Source organism: Mirounga angustirostris, unplaced genomic scaffold (genome assembly GCF_029215605.1).
Source record: "Mirounga angustirostris isolate CCGP_5_RB_7025 unplaced genomic scaffold, mMirAng1.0.hap1 SCAF_12, whole genome shotgun sequence".
Classification (NCBI taxonomy): domain Eukaryota; kingdom Metazoa; phylum Chordata; class Mammalia; order Carnivora; family Phocidae; genus Mirounga; species Mirounga angustirostris.
Window position 1 is genome coordinate 22,084,924 of NW_026991720.1, and position 16,727 is coordinate 22,101,650.

Here is a 16,727-nt window from a genome sequence, read left to right on the forward strand (position 1 = left end):
TAGAGTTGAGGCCTCACTATGTCCCACAATCTGGTCTGTTAGGGCAACGGTGCTAACCGCTCTCTTCCCAGTTACCACCAGGAGCCCTTCCACCCACCCAGTCACTCGCTCGGGAGAAACGGGGATGACCAGGGCACAGGGGGTGGATCTGTACATCTAAGACTAGAGCCGTTTTTAAAATAGTGTTCTGGGACGCCTGAGTGGCTCAGTCGGTTAAGCGTCTGCCAGGGTCCTGGGATGGAGCCCTGCGTTGGGCTCCTCGCTCAGCGGGGAGTCTGCTTCTCCCTTTGCCTGCCGCTCTGCCTACTGGTGCTCTCTCTCTCTGTCTCTCTGTCAAATAAATAAAGAAAATCCTTAAAAAAATAAAAAGTGTTCTTTCAGGAGAACAAGAATTGCTGAGTCATTTCCTTTCAAAATTACCTACCCCAAAAAATGCTGAAAAAAAAAAAACCAACCCGAGACAGAGTGTAAGGGATTGGCCCAAGTCTCTCAGTGAAGCAGGAATGGAGCCAGCCAGGGCCCTGTGGACCAGGCTCCCCAGGGGCAGCAGGGAGGGAGGGAAAACCACCTCCCCGGCCTACCTGCAAAACCAGCATTCCAATTTCTATTTGGATCAGTGCCAACGCAAGGGCTTCCAGGATTGTGGGACCGTGTCTTCCTCCACAGTCGGTTCTGAAAAGTCCACCAAGGAAGGAATAAGCATTCAGAGACGGTCAGGGCACAGGAGAAGTGAAGGTGTTCTCTGGGGCTCTATGATGGAGCAAGCTGCCTGCAGCTCTGCCTGGAGGATCATCGGGGCTCCGGTCCTCACGGACTGAGCAGTCTCCTCTCATCTCCCGGAGAAAGGAGGCTCAGCCCTTCGGGCTCAGAAAGAAGGACGCCCCCAAAATGCCCCGATGCCCCTGATGCCACCTGAACCCACCGAATGATTTTTGGCTTTGGCAGAAGGAGGACAGACAGACATCGTATGCCCAAATGATCACTGGTGGGACAGGAAGTGCACAGCAGCTGTTTTATTCTTGCCTAAAAAACTCACCTGAATCCAATCAAACTTCAAGCTCTGACTACTAGTGAATAGGAAGGGAATACGGGGGTACAGGAACGAATGAAACACAACAAAGGAGCCATCAGCCAAATTGAGAGCGTGAGACATTCTACAGGACAATTTATTCTGATTCTCCAACAAATGAATGACATTTTTAAAAGAGGTGTGTGTGGCAGGGGTGGGGGCGGGAAACTGCCGTAGATCTGAAAAGGCTGCAGAACCACAACAACCAAATACGGGTGCAAACCTTATTTGGGTACTGATTTCAACAAACTGACTCAGAAGACATTTAAAAGATAACTGGGGGAATTAGATGATATTAAATAAATTCCATCAATTTTTTTAAAAGTGACAGCAGTGTATTGTTTGGGTTTTTTGTTGTTGTTGTTTTGTTTTAATTATCATCAACCAGAGATGCATACTAAAGAAATTTGGGGTAAAATAACCTGATGTCAGGGATGTGCTTTAAACAAAAGGAAAAAAAAAATGTGTGGGAGGGGAAGAAATGAAAAGAAGATTGGTAAAGTGTTGGTAATTGTTCAAGATCCACGATAGGGAGTTCATTAGACTATTCTAAGAAAAAATATCCTCTGGTGACTCTCGGCTCAGGGAACGAGTGAAAAATGGGAGCCCAAGGAAGCCTGTAACATGCACGCATGTGGGAGTTCTCCCCACGTTCCTACAACTGTTCAGGTGCTACGGTGAGGAATTCAACAGACTCTTCTTAACTTCAAGCCCAGCTCATTCGGTATTACTCACTTGAGTTTGTGTGTACACATATCCGTCAGGATTGGCCACAGGCAACAAGAAAATATCCATTTTCTCCAAAATGGAGGTGATGGCTGGATCCTTGCCGTGATCAGATACAATCTAAGCAGAGAAAGGAAGCTTGTCAGCTACGCCATGGCCAGCTCGGGTGCCCAGTCTAAGCCCGTGTGTCTCCCCCAGATGCCCCCCTGCAGTCCCCTGCCACCCTCATAGACACAGCTCTCGGCAAAGCTCTTAGAGCGCCTCAAAACCTGGGGGAACATGGCATCATGATGCCATCAACTGCGACGAGGCTGGGCCTGCCTGGTTGACTCACTCCTTCCAGGGGGTGGCAACCAGGGAGGGAAGAGCCACACATCATCATAGTTTGGGGAAATCTGGGCCCCCATGCTAACGGGCGGGGAAAATAAATCCTGCACACACAGCACCCCTCCTCTCCCTAGTGCTGCCTTAAAGCAGACTCTCGGAGCGGGTGCAGGGGGGTGACATGGAGGCAGCATGAGGTCCCTGAGGGTCTGGAGGGCTAGGGTGGGTCTGACGGCAAAGTTCATCTGAGTTTTGCTGCTGAGAAGACTCTGCTCCCTTTCTGCGGGGCTGACTATGGGTCAGTGTTTCGGGGCCACCTCTGCAGCTCATTAGCTTGCTTGCTGCCATCAAGGGACTTTGTCATTTAGCCACAGTGGCTTGACCAAAGGGCTCTGACCTTTTGCTTCTCCAATCGGGAAAGGCCCCCCAGCCTACTGTGTCTGTGCAGAGTGCCTTCCCACCTCGTCCCCCCAGACCCAGCCCCCTGGGGCCCTGCGGAGGCACCCTGGGCCCACCAGAATTCTCAGCTAATACCAGGCGACATGACCTTCCTCGCAGTCCAGATCGCCGTGGCCTGCGAGATCCACTCCCGGGAGTGGATGCCTGCGTTCAGCCAAATGGCCGGCCGCCGCCGCCTGCCTTCTGCGGTGCTGAACTGTGGGAGGACAAAGAGGCCAGAAAATGACCCTCCTGCCCATGTATCCACTCACCTCTCCTCTCCCCAGCTCACCCCTATTCATTTAATCCATTTAGGATAATTCAGAGACCAAATGTTCCTGAGGGCACCATCTATTTATCAGGCTTATCTGTGACGAAGGAGCTTAATTGGGTGGCAGGCCCAGCCGCAGCCCCGGGCCACTCGAGCCGCTCTGGGGTTGGAAGCAAATGGGAAGGGGAAACTATTGCTATTGTGAATGAGAATACCAGTGTGATCAGAGATAATATTACGTCTCTTGAAAGACCTCAAAGGGCATCCCAACAGAGAGAGACACAAGAGTGCAGGAACCAGCCTGTTCTAGTTGATGCAATAAATGAATTTGATTTTAAAAGGAGGAAGAGAGGGGCGCCTGGGTGGCTCAGTTGGTTAAGCGACTGCCTTCGGCTCAGGTCATGATCCTGGAGTCCCGGGATCGAGTCCCACATCGGGCTCCCTGCTCAGCAAGGAGTCTGCTTCTCCCTCTGACCCTCCTTTCTCCCATGCTCTCTGTCTCTCATTCTCTCTCTCTCAAATAAATAAAATCTTAAAAGAAAAAAAAAAAAGGAGGAAGAGAGAGGTTCACTATAGCTCTTTGCAAATGGCATTAAATGAATTCTGGCTCCTGCCTTATTTAAGGGTGGGGCTGGGCCACCTTGGGTCAAAGCATGGTGCGAATGAAGCCAGAGTCTCCATCAGGTTGGCAAATAATCTCAATTTATGTGGATTATTTTAGAGCGACCGGCTCAGTGGCAAATCTCCTCTGGCTGGTAATTCAAGCCACGAGCCTGGGTTCTTCAGGGCTTATATGAAGCTAAGGATCTGACAAATTCTTAGCACCTTCAGTTGTTCCGTGGTTCATATCTCCAAATTCCTTTTTATTCATTTGGCTGGATTATTTATGTAATTTATGTCCCTGCCATAAATTCTCTACCTCTTTTGCCAATATAGACCTGAATCTGTTAGAAATATCTAGAAATTAGGCTTTGTGCAGCCAGGATCATAGGCTGGGCTTAAAATTACATCAACCCTAAAATTAGCTTCCTAGATTGCTTTTCCAATAAGTACCCCTAAAAGCAGAATAGAATTTGTAGAACTATCCCAATTTGACTTGCTTTTTAGAGGTAAGAATGAAGGCAAAAGATTGTGGCCCATCTGAGCGCTTTCTGGAAGGCTAACCAACCCACCCTACCCCCATCCCCACTACCCCTCACCCATCCACCACCACTACCCCACCCGGTTGATCCTGCCTTTCAGTCAAAACTTGCAATGGGATGGACTCCTTCTAAGTTCTAACTCCTTCCATGTTAGGCAAAAACAGGGGACTCTCAGTCACACCAAATCTGAACCTCAGTAGATGTCTCCCCACGTCCCTGAAGTCAAGGAGAGCCTAAAAACCTGCCTTCTTCAGAAGTCTGAGGGCTGGGTCCTGGACACAAGGGACCAGGAGCCTGAGTCCAGTCAGGCCTCTTGAAGAGCCTGGGGACTCACCTTTAGTACATACATGGGCCGGTTTTCAAACGAATGCCCAATCTTCACCCTGCTCGCCAACTCAGGAAAATCTCCGGCAATGCTGTCCATCTCACGGTAAATCTGAAGCATGAAAAGGTGAACTCAGGGGCATTTGAGAATTTTGTTCAGCTCTGGGTAGGTATCTGTGAACTTCATCTTACTGATCCCGATGACTTCTTCATTGATTTGATCAATGATTAGATCCAGCCCTGTGATCTCAGGGTTGACAGTATTATCGCCATGGAACACTTATTCTTGAAGAACTGCCTAAAGAGTCCTTTTCTACAACATTCTAGAGAATAACACATTTTATCTGTCCATAAAATTATAGGCCACTAAATGAGAGAGACTTGTGCACAGTGCGGTCCTTCGCGCCGCACCAGACTGGATAATCAGCCATCGCCCCATTTAGCCAAGGTTCTTGAAAATGGTCCTCTCTAAACCTTTTCATCACTTCCTCCACCAGTGTTTTTTTAATTAGCATACACCCGATATATATATATTTGTTTTATAATATACATATGCTATGTCTATTACATATATACAATACATTATGTATACCACTGGAATAATGTACCAAATATGTTATGTACATTATAAAAGAAGAAAAAAGAAGCAAAATGGTGGCATTAATAATAAATATAAATGTATGTGGGACGTAAATAGAAGTTGCAATAGTTTCTTCCTCCATCCCAGTGAAGCATCTTGCTCACACCCTGTAGTATAAGCACACCACTTTGGAGATTCCTCTAACGGCCTGAAGAGAAGGAGTGAAGAGCTGTAAATCATGGCTACAAATGCTTCCATTTGGTTTCAATTTCTAAAAAAGCTTGATTTAGATAGAGTTCATCCATCTTAGTTGCTCAAAACTTCTGAGGGCAAAAGAAGGAAATAAAGAAATTTCTATTTAGATCTTAAAAGTGGAAGAGGGAGCTTTACAGAGGAGAAAAATACGCAATCAATACTGAATAAAACTCCAGCTTCAGTGGTTTATCAGAGTGGCAGTCAATATGGCAGACCGAGCAGAAGCGGGAAACCACCCCCCCAAATATATACTCAAGCCAGATAAACTACAATAAAAATAATTCACAGCCAAGCTTAAAAATCAAGAAAGGAGACATTGTAGGGGTCAGAAGTGAGAAGCTGAGTTGAGGGCAGAAAATGGAGCCTCGGGACCAGATATCTGCCTTAGGCATTGAGGGTTTACAGCAAGTCAGGAATAGTGATCAAGGGCACAGGACCCAGGGTGGGCCAAGGAGCTGGAACCTGAGAGCTGAGAACCATCCATTCCAGCCATGAAAAGGGCTTGGAAGCTCTACCTACTCACCCTAGAAAGTGAAGCAAAAGCTGGATGCCCACCCTGAGCCATGAGGGGCAAGAGAGCCCCCCATGAGAAGTTAAAATACCAAGCTGTATCGGGAGGTAGGGGTCCAAATTCACACTGCCAACATGAGGGGGACGCTCAGCCGGGAAACTAACAGAAACAATGACAACCACAACAACACACAGAAAATCTGAAATTGGAAACCCTGGCTGAGACAGACATAAGACCCCCACCAGAGACCCAACCAGGCCTACGCGGTTACAGGATGAGAGCTCTTCAAAGCTGTTTTTAGAAAGAACTGCATGTGATCAAGCCAAGAGGGAGACAGTACACCGAGGCACAGCAGAAGGCCTCAAGGGGGCGGGGGGGCATGGGGGAAGCTGCAATCAGATGGCAGCGAGCCCTAAAGCCAGAGAGCAAATGCAAGTGCATGAGAAAGCGTGGTGCCCATAGCAGGCAGGTGAGGGGATGGAGTTCCTGGGGTCTTGGCTGACATTTGCAACCACTTAGCTCAGCTAGGGAGTGCGCCACCTTAACGAGGCTCACGTCATGGGTCTGAGCCCTGTGTGCGCCCTGAGCTCTGCTCTTGTCCATGGCCCTGGACTGAACTCCTAACTTTATCCAGCTGTTTTGCAGATGTATGTCATTGGTCACAAAAGGGATCAAGGGGCAGTGCAGTTGGAAGTATACACAATAAACAAAGCTACTGACAATCATGGGAAAGAAGTGAAAACAGTTGGTCAACCCTGGAAATAATCCCTCACCTAGAAGAGAAACAACTCAAAGTATATGCCTCACAAAAAGCATGCCAGGAACCCCATCTTTAGATATAAAGAACAACGTGTATGCAGGTATGGGAAGGAGAAAAACAATTTCATTTTGAGGTGTTGTTCTGAGCTAGTAGAGAATGTCCAGACTAATGTAGAAGACATTAGGGGTCGTAAGGAAACTGTAGGATACGTGATGCAGTCCCATTCTATAGCCCCTCTTGATTCCTCAAGTTCTAATATCATATTAAGTGGTTCTGCTCCAAATTTTTTATTGGAAGGGTTGGCTTACCTTGGAAGTCAGTCATCTATATAAAGTGGTTTTTAACTAAACACAGCACCAAAACACATTATAGAACAAATATGCATTATAAGTAATCATGATAAATGCGTGGAAATATTTGGTTAACCTTGGAAATAACCACTTGTCTACTTGCCTGGAATAAGTAACATTTTAATCTGGGTGAGTAAAATACAGGGATTATGGTGGGGTATAAGAAGGTTGAATTACAAGGATGGAAATGATTGTAATTATTTCATGGTTTTCTTTCAGGGGTTGCCTTAGAAAAGAAGGATGCATGTGGGAGAAAATGTTCAGTTGTGTTTCACTATGCTCTTAGGTGCTGGTGGGAGATAAACAACCCAAGAATTACAAAACAAACTGAAGTGTTCACATTTTAGCCCCTTAGGGAAGGGGTACTGTGCTAAGGACTAATGCCTCCTGGAAGTAAGGAAAGGGGTTACAAAACCCAGGATGTCAATGACCTTGATCTTAACCTGCTCCGAGACACTTACAGCTTCCAGGGAATGGTAGGCCCCATAGTTGAAGCTATTATTGCTCCGCTCTTGTCCTTCATTGTGTTGCATTTCTTCATCTTCATTATCTAAAAGGGCCTAAAACAGACACGGCAACGCTGTGATGTGACCCACTGGAGATGGAGGTTCATGTCGTTTCTGCCATATTTTGGCACGAGCTGGCCAAGATGGCGGCACCCTTGGCACACAAACGTCAAGGTGTGAAAGGTGGTCCGATTTCTTCCACATATCTATAAAAGCTTATTTCTTGGCACCCAACATACATCACCCCATTCAAAACCCACTTACTCCCCAAAAGCAACATATGTGCTATTTGGTTATTCTACACTATGAATTCTCTAGACATCAGCCCGCATCTGGTATCCAGTGTCTCTGAAATACACAGCTTGGGAAACCATTCAGAAACAAAGAAATTCTTATAACCACTCATACTTTGAAGGCTCCTGGCAGATGTCCGTGACATGTGAGGATGATTAATAAGCTCACAGCTGCTCATGCCATCAGGAAACTCCCGGGCCAAATCACCAATTAGTCCATAACCCACCTCGGTGAGGGAGAGAACATGAGCCAGACACTGTCCTGCTGTTCGGATACAGGTCGTGAGGCTTGCGTCTGGCTTGGGTGGTGATGTTCCCTCTGCTGAGAACTACTGGTGACATTCCCTCTTTCTCAAAAGATGCCTTTTATGACTGGTCTCCAACACCCCCAGGCTCCCCCCCGCCCACATACACACACTTTTCTTCCCTCTTGACTTCAAATACAACAAGGGAGAGAAGCTTCATACTTGTGGGTCATCTATGACAGACCAAGTACCACTGGGCATTTCACATACACTTAATACATTTAATCTTCTCGATAAATTGTATGAAGTAGGCATTGCTGTTACCATTTTACTGATGAAGAAACAGAGGCTCAAGACGTTAATAGCTTGTCCAAAGTCACACAGCTGATAGTTAGCAAAATCAGGATTTGGATACAGATCTGTCCAGTTCCCTAACCTATGCATGCCCTTTCTACTACAACATGTTCCCACTAACAAGTCACTGCATTTTACTTCCATGGACCTCAATGAGTTCATCTATAAAATGGAGAAGGATAAGACCATGACTTGCACATGTCTTAGGTCCACTCTGGGTGCTTTGTCCTATGCAAGACCAGTTAGGGACCTCGGCCTACCCACCTGCAGGTCTTCAATTGTCACTGAGTACTCTAAACCCCGGGACTTCAAGAAGGATTTCACTAGCTGCAGACTGACAGATGGGACCAGGACATCCATGGGATGACCGAAGGTGGAGGGAGATTTCCAGACGTTGAGCTGAAGAGAATGGAAATAAAACCAGATTAAAGGACAGTTCAGGTAAAAGGCACAATGAGCTCATTCTTCTAGAACAACTGCCAAAGGCAAGGGTGATCCCTGAGGAGCTGGGTTCTGCCCAAGGGTAAACTTTGCCCATTTCATAGCTGTGTCTGGTCAGGCCTACCCAGAAGGCAATACCTGGCAAAATCCAAGAAGTAGTAAGTCAATGGCAGATAGAAAGATGGAGCCCACCATTGAGGCCGCCCAGCTCCCAGGACAGCAGTGCTGTGATCTACAGCGCTTCTCCCCATCAACCCTCGCAATCGTGTGAGGGCCCGTTGACTAATACAGGACTATACTAACAAAAACTCTCCAGGAGTAACAACGTCAGTGGTGCAAGAGTCTCCTCTCACCAAAGTCAGAGATACCCAAGAGGACTGAGAACTAGGTACCTTAAGGTTGTCTGAATTCACTAGCTGACTTAGTTTGCTGATCTCGTCTCCATTTCTGACGTTAATCCTAAAAACTTGGTCCCTGGAGGGGAAAAAAAAAAAAAAGCAAAAGATAATGGTGAGCTTTCAGCTGGCAAATAAACCCCAAGCCTATGTCCCAGACATAACTGGGACGAATGAGAGGAAATGGTCTAGTCTTTGGTTATAATGTATAGCCATTAAAAATAAGACTACGTGGCAAATATGAAAAAGTGCTTATAGTATAACTTGAAGGGAAATATTAAGTGAAAGAGCAGGACACAAAATTGTATGTATGCCATGATTACAAGTATGGAAAAAGCAGATGCATTGGAAGAAAAACAGACAACGGAAATATAGCAAATGCTGACAGTGCTTATGTCCGGGTCGTGGGATTATGGATGACTGACTTTTTTTACCCTTGTATCTGTTTTCTGTAATGTGGTCATATTACTTTATAATGAAAAACATATATATTTTGCAGAAAGGAATGTTCCTGAGTTACACGCAAAGCTAACTCAAGACATAAAGAAGTACTTCTTCACTGTCAGGGGCGAGGACTGAAACTCTGGCTGAAGGTCCATGCTGGAAAGAGCTGGAAAAGAGAAAAGACCTTCCATCCTCGGAGGGTTAGCTATTTGCTGGGTGGTCTCTCAATCCTGTCCAGCTCCAGAACTCCATACAAATGCGAAGTACAATACGGGCTAGGGTGCTGGGGCTGACTTGGGATTCAGTCCTCCCAAGGGGGCCCTGAGAAGGTCCCAGAAGGGAGCCGGCCAGTCCCGAGCCCCCCTTTGTTGTTTGTCCTGAACTTGCTCCATCTACACCATTTAGCTTCCGCAGCAGCGGCAGGGGCCGAGGCCCCTGAAGTCCTGTGTGTGGGTGGGAGAAGGCCGAGCCTGAAAAGCTGCCTTTGTGCTCTCAGCGGGCTCAGGGAGCCAGGGGAGCCATTAGGCCGTTGCTAGGTGACGGCCCGAATGAATCCGCACTCGACGCTGTCACATGCGTCATCCCTTTACACGAATGAATGCGGGAAGAGCTGCTGGAGAGGGCTGTGGGCTGAAGGACCTGTTGACAGGGAAAATGGTTCTGTCACAGGGAGCTGAATGTGCAGCCTCACGTGGCAGATCCGCATCTTCTCATCAGAAAACCGGCTCAATCCAGATGGGACTCTCAGGGTTTCACTTTGTTCCAGGAGGTTCTGGAGAATCTCCAGGGGGTCTAGTCCAGCCCCAAAGAGGCAAGGGCCACCGCAGAGTTGCTGCCACTGCGGGTGGCAGGTCTGGAGGAAATGCCAGAGCCAAAGGGCTCACTTTCTCCCAGCTCAACCAGTCTCCACAGGGTCCTTGGAGGTGGGCCGCCAAGCACAACCCCTGGCAGCTGCTGAGGCCTGGCAGGTCTCAGTCTGAACCCAACAGGCTGGCTAGGAGTTGAACCACAGCCCTGGGAAGATGGGGAGTCAAACCACCATTTCCTCGACACAGGCAAGCAGCCTCCCAAAAAAGGAACAGGTTTAAAACAGAAGGGAAATCCTTACTTCTGGCTAAGTACCAGGGCCCATCTGCCGAAGTTACGCTCTGTCACAACCCACCCCCAACACTCCAGAAAAAGAGGAGTCTTTAAAATGAGTGTTCTAGAAAGCTCCTGTGCACTGACATCTCTATCGGCAAAATGAGGCATCTGTAAAATACAGCACTGACTAGAACAACGAGAAGGAAGGAGGGGAGGGAGAAGGAACAGGAAGAAAAGAGGAATCTAAGAATAAGGGGCTCTCAAGAGTATGAAGATAATGTTACACAGGCACCCAGAGCATGCAGTTTATTTTTCCTGGAGTGGTGACTTCACAGCAGAACTTCCATACTCCTGGGCACAGTCCATGACAGTGGATCTATCTGGCCCTGAGCATGAGCAAATCCACAGCACATTTCATCAGGCCCTATCAGCCAAGCTACAGAGGACAAAGACACAACTGGAGTACAGAGAGGCAGAGTGGAAGGGCTGGTGCAGAGTGGAGCCCTTCCCCATCTGTTTCTCCTCCACCTCTCCCTCCTCCACCCTCTCAGTTCCAACCTTATTGAAATCCCAAATTCACCATGTCTTTTGCCCTTCCATGCCTGTGCACATGCTGTTCCCTCTGCCCGGATGGCCCAGCCCTTTTCCTTATCTGCCTGGCAACCTCATGCCCAGGCTTTAGAACCAACTGTCATCACCCATGGGGTTCTCCCTAACCCGGAGGCAACATTAGGGACAGCCTTCAGAGGGCACTAAAAGGGGGGCGGGGGGTGGTTGGCAGATCTAACACCATTCTCATGAGCATAAGTCCATCAAAACACAGAAGCAGAGAGAACGTTAAGTAGGTGTTGGTGAAGGGCAGCCATTTTCTTGCCCTAATCATCCTTGTCTCTATTTGAAAAATGCTCTTTCCCAGTCCTGAGAGTGCAGAGAGCTGAACACAACCTATCTCTGCCGTCTGGAAATCCATGCAAAGATCTCAAACTCTCTGCAAATGAAGGTCGGTCTAGTAGAGGGCATATATTGGGATTTGCAAGTTGCCATGTCTACCCCTGCTAGTCCACCCAGGTGTTCTTGGTGCTCCTGGCGCCCTCCTCTCATTCACCCTCACACTCATCCCACATTCTTTTTTTTTTTTTTTAAAGATTTTATTTACTTTGGGCGCCTGGGTGGCTCAGTTGGTTAAGCGACTGCCTTCGGCTCAGGTCATAATCCTGGAGTCCCGGGATCAAGTCCCACATCGGGCTCCCTGCTCGGCAGGAGGTCTGCTTCTCCCTCTGCCCTCTTCCCTCTCGTGCTCTCTGTCTCTCATTCTCTCTCTCTCAAATAAATAAATAAAATCTTAAAAAAAAAAAGATTTTATTTACTTTTTTGACAGAGAGAGACACAGCAAGAGAGGGAACACAAGCAGGGGGAATGGGAGAGAGAGAGCAGGGAGCTGAGCAGGGAGCCCGATGCGGGGCTCGATCCCAGAACCCTGGGATCATGACCTGAGCCGAAGGCAGATGCTTAACGACCGAGCCACCCAGGCGTCCCTCATCCCACGTTCTGACAGTCAATAGCCCCCCTGGTGCTGAGCTTCTATCCCTCCCTCGTTTCCATGCAGGCAAGCCAAGGGGCCTGTTCTTTGTGCCTCTCTTGCCCATATCCCCGGCCAGGCTTAGCAGCCACCACAAGAGTTGGTTTCACGGAACTCTTAAATGCCTGCCAACTACTGCTGATGCTCCAACCGGTTCTGCAACTACATTCCTGTTCTCTGCCTGCCCTGTACCTCTAGGCATCCTGGCCACCGGCCCATCCTTAAGATGACCAAAGGGCAGGACAGAAGACACCAGCAGAGCGAGACACTGGACACTTGGTGGGGGGGAGGGCAGTAGGGCATTAGGTGGAAGGAACAAAAGCTGGGGGGTGAGAGTGGGGGAGAAAACCCATCATCTCCATCTCCATTGGTACTGTCCCCCCTCCTAGCCAACCTGTGCTCTGGCTTCCCACCACTTGAAAGCTCAGAGAGGCCAGCTTCCCCTTGCTAGAAACGTTCACTGAGCTGGGTGTGTGGGACATGTCTATGAGCCCCTGGAAGGATCCCACCACCTTTGCTGGGTTCCCTACTATAGGGGGAGAACAGATTTTGGGGTGAGGATGACACCATCGGTTAAAACCACCTGCAAGTAGCTCAGACACGCAGCCCTTTCTGTGTAAGCTCCCATGGTGGGCACTCCAGCGCCAGGCCCAGCTGTCTCAACTCAGGTGTCCGCTACATTGTAAGCGAAATCTGCATCCTGAGAAATAAAGATTTTTCCAGCCATGTGAATAGCTGCAGTGAGAGCCTGACAGCTCCATGCATCAGCCCACACGGCAGCAAGCGTAGTTATTACACACCTACTGCTGAGCTGCCTGTGGAAAAATCTCCTTCTCTGGCCACCTGCTATGCCTAACCCCTCTGAGCTATTTGACAGCAGACACCAGGTGTGAAAAGAAGTCATCACCATAAAAATTACTCAATCTCATATAAGTAATTACCTCAATAAACAGCCCCCAAGTCCCTTTAGCCAGCTAGCAAATTAGAGAGTAAGCTAACAGATACAGATATATCTGTGAGATAGAGGATTCTATCTGGAGATTAACTTGTGTTACAGCAAAAGGGTATGGGTTTTGCCTTCGGAGTTCCAGCTCCCCTGCTTACCAGCTGAGTGGCATTGGGCAGGTTCCCTAACCTTTCTAAGGCTGAGTTTTTTCATGTTCAAATTGAGGAAAATAACACCCCTGCCCGGCAGAGTTGTTGCGTGATCCAAAAGATAATGCACATGAAAGCTCTTTGCAAATGGCAAAGCATTAGGCAGTAATGAGTTATTAGAATTCCATCTTCTAGCAGGGGACCATGGCATCCTTTCATCTCTCCCACCTCCCAAATGGCCTCTCCTCCGCAAACCGCAAAGCATTCTGCATGGAGCGTGTTGAGCATGTGCGTGCACACACACGCACGCACACGCAGTGCACAGGTGTGCCCTTACATGCCAAGTCTCACCACTGGGGCTAGGCAAGAGCTAGTGAATCTCCATGTCCCAGGCACTGATGAGAAAGCCCCGGCTCTACAAAGCCTTCCTTGCTAACAGAGAGGTGAAACCAAAGAGCCTAAGACCCCGGTTTTCCCCTAAGCATGGCAGAAATTAGAAACAATTTCTGGGAGTTCTTGGTACTTCATAATAGAGAAGTAAGAAAGTAGAAGAGGACTGAACCTGACTTTAGAAATAAGAACTGGGAAGGAAAAGAACTGGCAGGAGATTAGGGAGCCAGGGAGGGACTGTAGAGGCCACCTCGTCTTGATTGCACAGATAGGATTAAGCCTAAGAGAGAAGGAGCTTGCCCAGGATGACACAGGGCAGAATTGGGATACGAGCTCGTGTCTTCTTTCCCAATGCCAACTCCACTTGAGATATAATCAGCCATTCATTTTCAAATCCATTTGGTTCCCATATCACTGAACCAACCAAGTAATAATAATAAGTCCAAAAGGAACTTACCCAGGGCGCCTGGGTGGCTCAGTTGGTTAAGCGACTGCCTTCGGCTCAGGTCATGATTCTGGAATCCCAGGATCGAGTCCCACATCAGGCTCCCTGCTCAACAGGGAGTCTGCTTCTCCCTCTGATCCTCCCCCCTCTCATGCTCTCTCTCTGTCTCATTCTCTCTCTCAAATAAATAAATAAAATCTTTAAAAAAGAAAAAAAGGAACTTACCCAAAAAACTTTTCTCGGCCACAGATGCTGAGCCCAATAAGGGCCCCAAAGAACAGTATCCACTTCATGTCCCAAGGGTGTCAGTCATGGAGTGGCTGAGTCAAGTTGTATTTATAAGAAGTGTGAGGCAGACTCATGTCCTCAAAAATGCTAATGTGATTCCCAAGCACCCTTGCAACTGTGATGTATATCAAGCGGGCTCCTACCGATGAATCTTACATTCCTTTTGGGTGATAAAGGCCTCTTGATTTACAAGATCAGGAACTTGCTCCTCAGACTGGAAGTCTGTGCCGAAGGTGCCATATTGCTCATTGCTTGGTATTTAAATAGTGTTTTTTCAGTAAATAGGGAAGTCCCACAGTGCTGGAAAGAATTTACTGAGAGGCCGGGGCGCCTGGGTGGCTCAGTTGGTTAGGCGACTGCCTTCGGCTCAGGTCATGATCCTGGAGTCCCGGGATCGAGTCCCACATCGGGCTCCCTGCTCGGCGTGGAGTCTGCTTCTCCCTCTGACCCTCCTCCCTCTCATGCTCTCTGTCTCTCATTCTCTCTCTCAAATAAATAAATAAAAATAAAATCTTAAAAAAAAAAAAAAAAGAATTTACTGAGAGGCCAAATTGTAAACCTGAAATGGAGTTACCTCTAGAGTTAAAAAAAAAAAAAGTGAAGACTATCAAAGAAACCCCAAGCCAACTCCAAGACCACACACTTGATAAGCCCTGTCGGAGAATTTCACCAGAGCAGGTCATGATGATGAGAGTTTGTGACCTCTGATATGAATCTGACACCTAACTCTTATGACTCCACTAAAAAAGTAGAAATACATGAGGTCAATGGGAAAGGAAGAAGTGTTAGTCTGGATGAAATATCAGTTTTCCTTGGGGTCTGAGTAAAGGTAAAGCTTAATGGTATTATTAATAATGAGACTTTTTTACATTTGCTAGACTCTGAGTCTGGTGTCCTTTCCACCAAATCACATCAGAATAAATGAAAGGCACTCAAGATCTCCATGACTCCTTAGGGACTCTGAGGCCTTCAAGTCTGTCCTGGGAGCTCCAAATCCTCAAATTCAGAGCCCCAAACCCAAAGCCTCCCCCATCCCACTGTCCCCATAGTCTACATCATTCTTTCTGCTCTTGCTCAAGGGGGGGTGGATACAACCAATGGTCATTTTTGGGGGTGTTAAAGAAAAATTATTCTGAGACTTGTTAAAACTGTAAGGAAGACTTTATTCAAGATTATTACAATAGGGCTCACACAACAGAAGAGAGTAATGGTGTTCAACTCCAAGTACAGTAAAGAGAGCAGAGTGAAGGGGGTCAGTAGATGGAATACTGCTAAGAGGAAACATCAAGGGTAGGGGTCTTCTTGTTTAACTGGACTCACAGGTTCTTGCCAAAGGCAGACCAAGGACTTAGTCATCAAAGTTGGAGGATGAGGAATTGAATCAGATATCAAGGACTAGGGGATGATTTAGCAGGATTCTTTGCTAAGACTGACTTAGACAGGGCCCAAGGACAAGGCCTAGTCAAAAAGAGGGCCCAGAGAAGCTGAAGTAAGTTTGGGTCAAGGAGAGTCTTTGTCAGGAATTATGGAACTGGGGGCTTTATCAGGACTCTTTCATCCTTCGAGCACTGAAACGGAACTCCTACACACACCCTGGTCCATAACAATGGTTGGGCTCCGAGACAGATTTCAGCTTTGAAATTAGTAACAGAGAAGCTGGGAGCTGAATCTGCAAGAAATGTGAACTAAAGAATCAAGGACCCAGAATTCACTTCCCACCTTCTTCTCCCAGAGAAAACCATCAAAAGGAAGAAAATCTCAATCCCTAATGGAAGTGAATGTCTAAAAAAAATTATATAGAATCTGAGACCCAGGTTTGATGAGTATCATTGGTTTGGGTTCCCACTTGTTTTTATAATGCAGCATACTAGAAATGGGAAAAAGCCAAAGGCAACAATGGGACCAGAAGATATGTAAGTACCTAGGATAATGTGTGACACCATGTAGTTGTTTAATTAGTATTTATTGAACAAAGAAACTCGAAAGTCCCTTGCTAGCTCCAAAATGCTGCTCTATTAAGGTGAAGGGGCTGACACATGCCACAACATGGATGAACCTTGAGGACATTAGGCTAAGTAAAACAAGCCAGTCACAAAAGGACAAATACTATATGATTCCATTTATATGAGGTACCTGGAATAGGCAAATTCATAGAGACTGAAAGTAGAATAGAGGTTTCTGGGGGCAGGGCGGGCGGGAGAATGGGGAGTTAACGCTGAACGGGTACAGAGTTTCAGTCTGGGATAATGAAAAATTTCCAGAGATGAATGATGGTAATGATTGCACAACCTTGTGAATGTACTTAATGCCACTGAATTGCACACTTAAAAATGGTGAAAATGGTCAATCTTATGATATGTATATTTTACACAATTTTTAAAAAATTTTTAAACAATGTTGGGAGTCTTTTTGCTCAGGA

The 16,727-nt window shown here is 47.2% G+C and overlaps 1 protein-coding gene across 3 annotated transcripts in view; it reads right to left on the reverse strand.

Moving 5' to 3' along the window:
- The window catches only part of CPA4 (carboxypeptidase A4), a 35,993-nt gene extending 21,590 nt beyond the window's left edge, over nucleotides 1–14,403 (reverse strand). For 2 of the 3 annotated variants that reach the window (XM_064574955.1, XM_054505199.2), the window contains exons 1-8: nucleotides 14,246–14,403; nucleotides 8,982–9,063; nucleotides 8,413–8,547; nucleotides 7,212–7,310; nucleotides 4,305–4,406; nucleotides 2,667–2,774; nucleotides 1,805–1,915; nucleotides 582–672 (exon numbers count right to left, since the gene is read on the reverse strand). In XM_064574955.1, the coding sequence (XP_064431025.1) occupies nucleotides 582–672; nucleotides 1,805–1,915; nucleotides 2,667–2,774; nucleotides 4,305–4,406; nucleotides 7,212–7,310; nucleotides 8,413–8,547; nucleotides 8,982–9,063; nucleotides 14,246–14,313 (796 nt within the window). In that variant the 5' untranslated portion in view covers nucleotides 14,314–14,403. The remainder of the gene's footprint in view (nucleotides 1–581; nucleotides 673–1,804; nucleotides 1,916–2,666; nucleotides 2,775–4,304; nucleotides 4,407–7,211; nucleotides 7,311–8,412; nucleotides 8,548–8,981; nucleotides 9,064–14,245) is intronic. The other variant, XM_064574954.1, reaches the window with a different exon arrangement.
- Nucleotides 14,404–16,727: the final 2,324 nt, after the last annotated feature.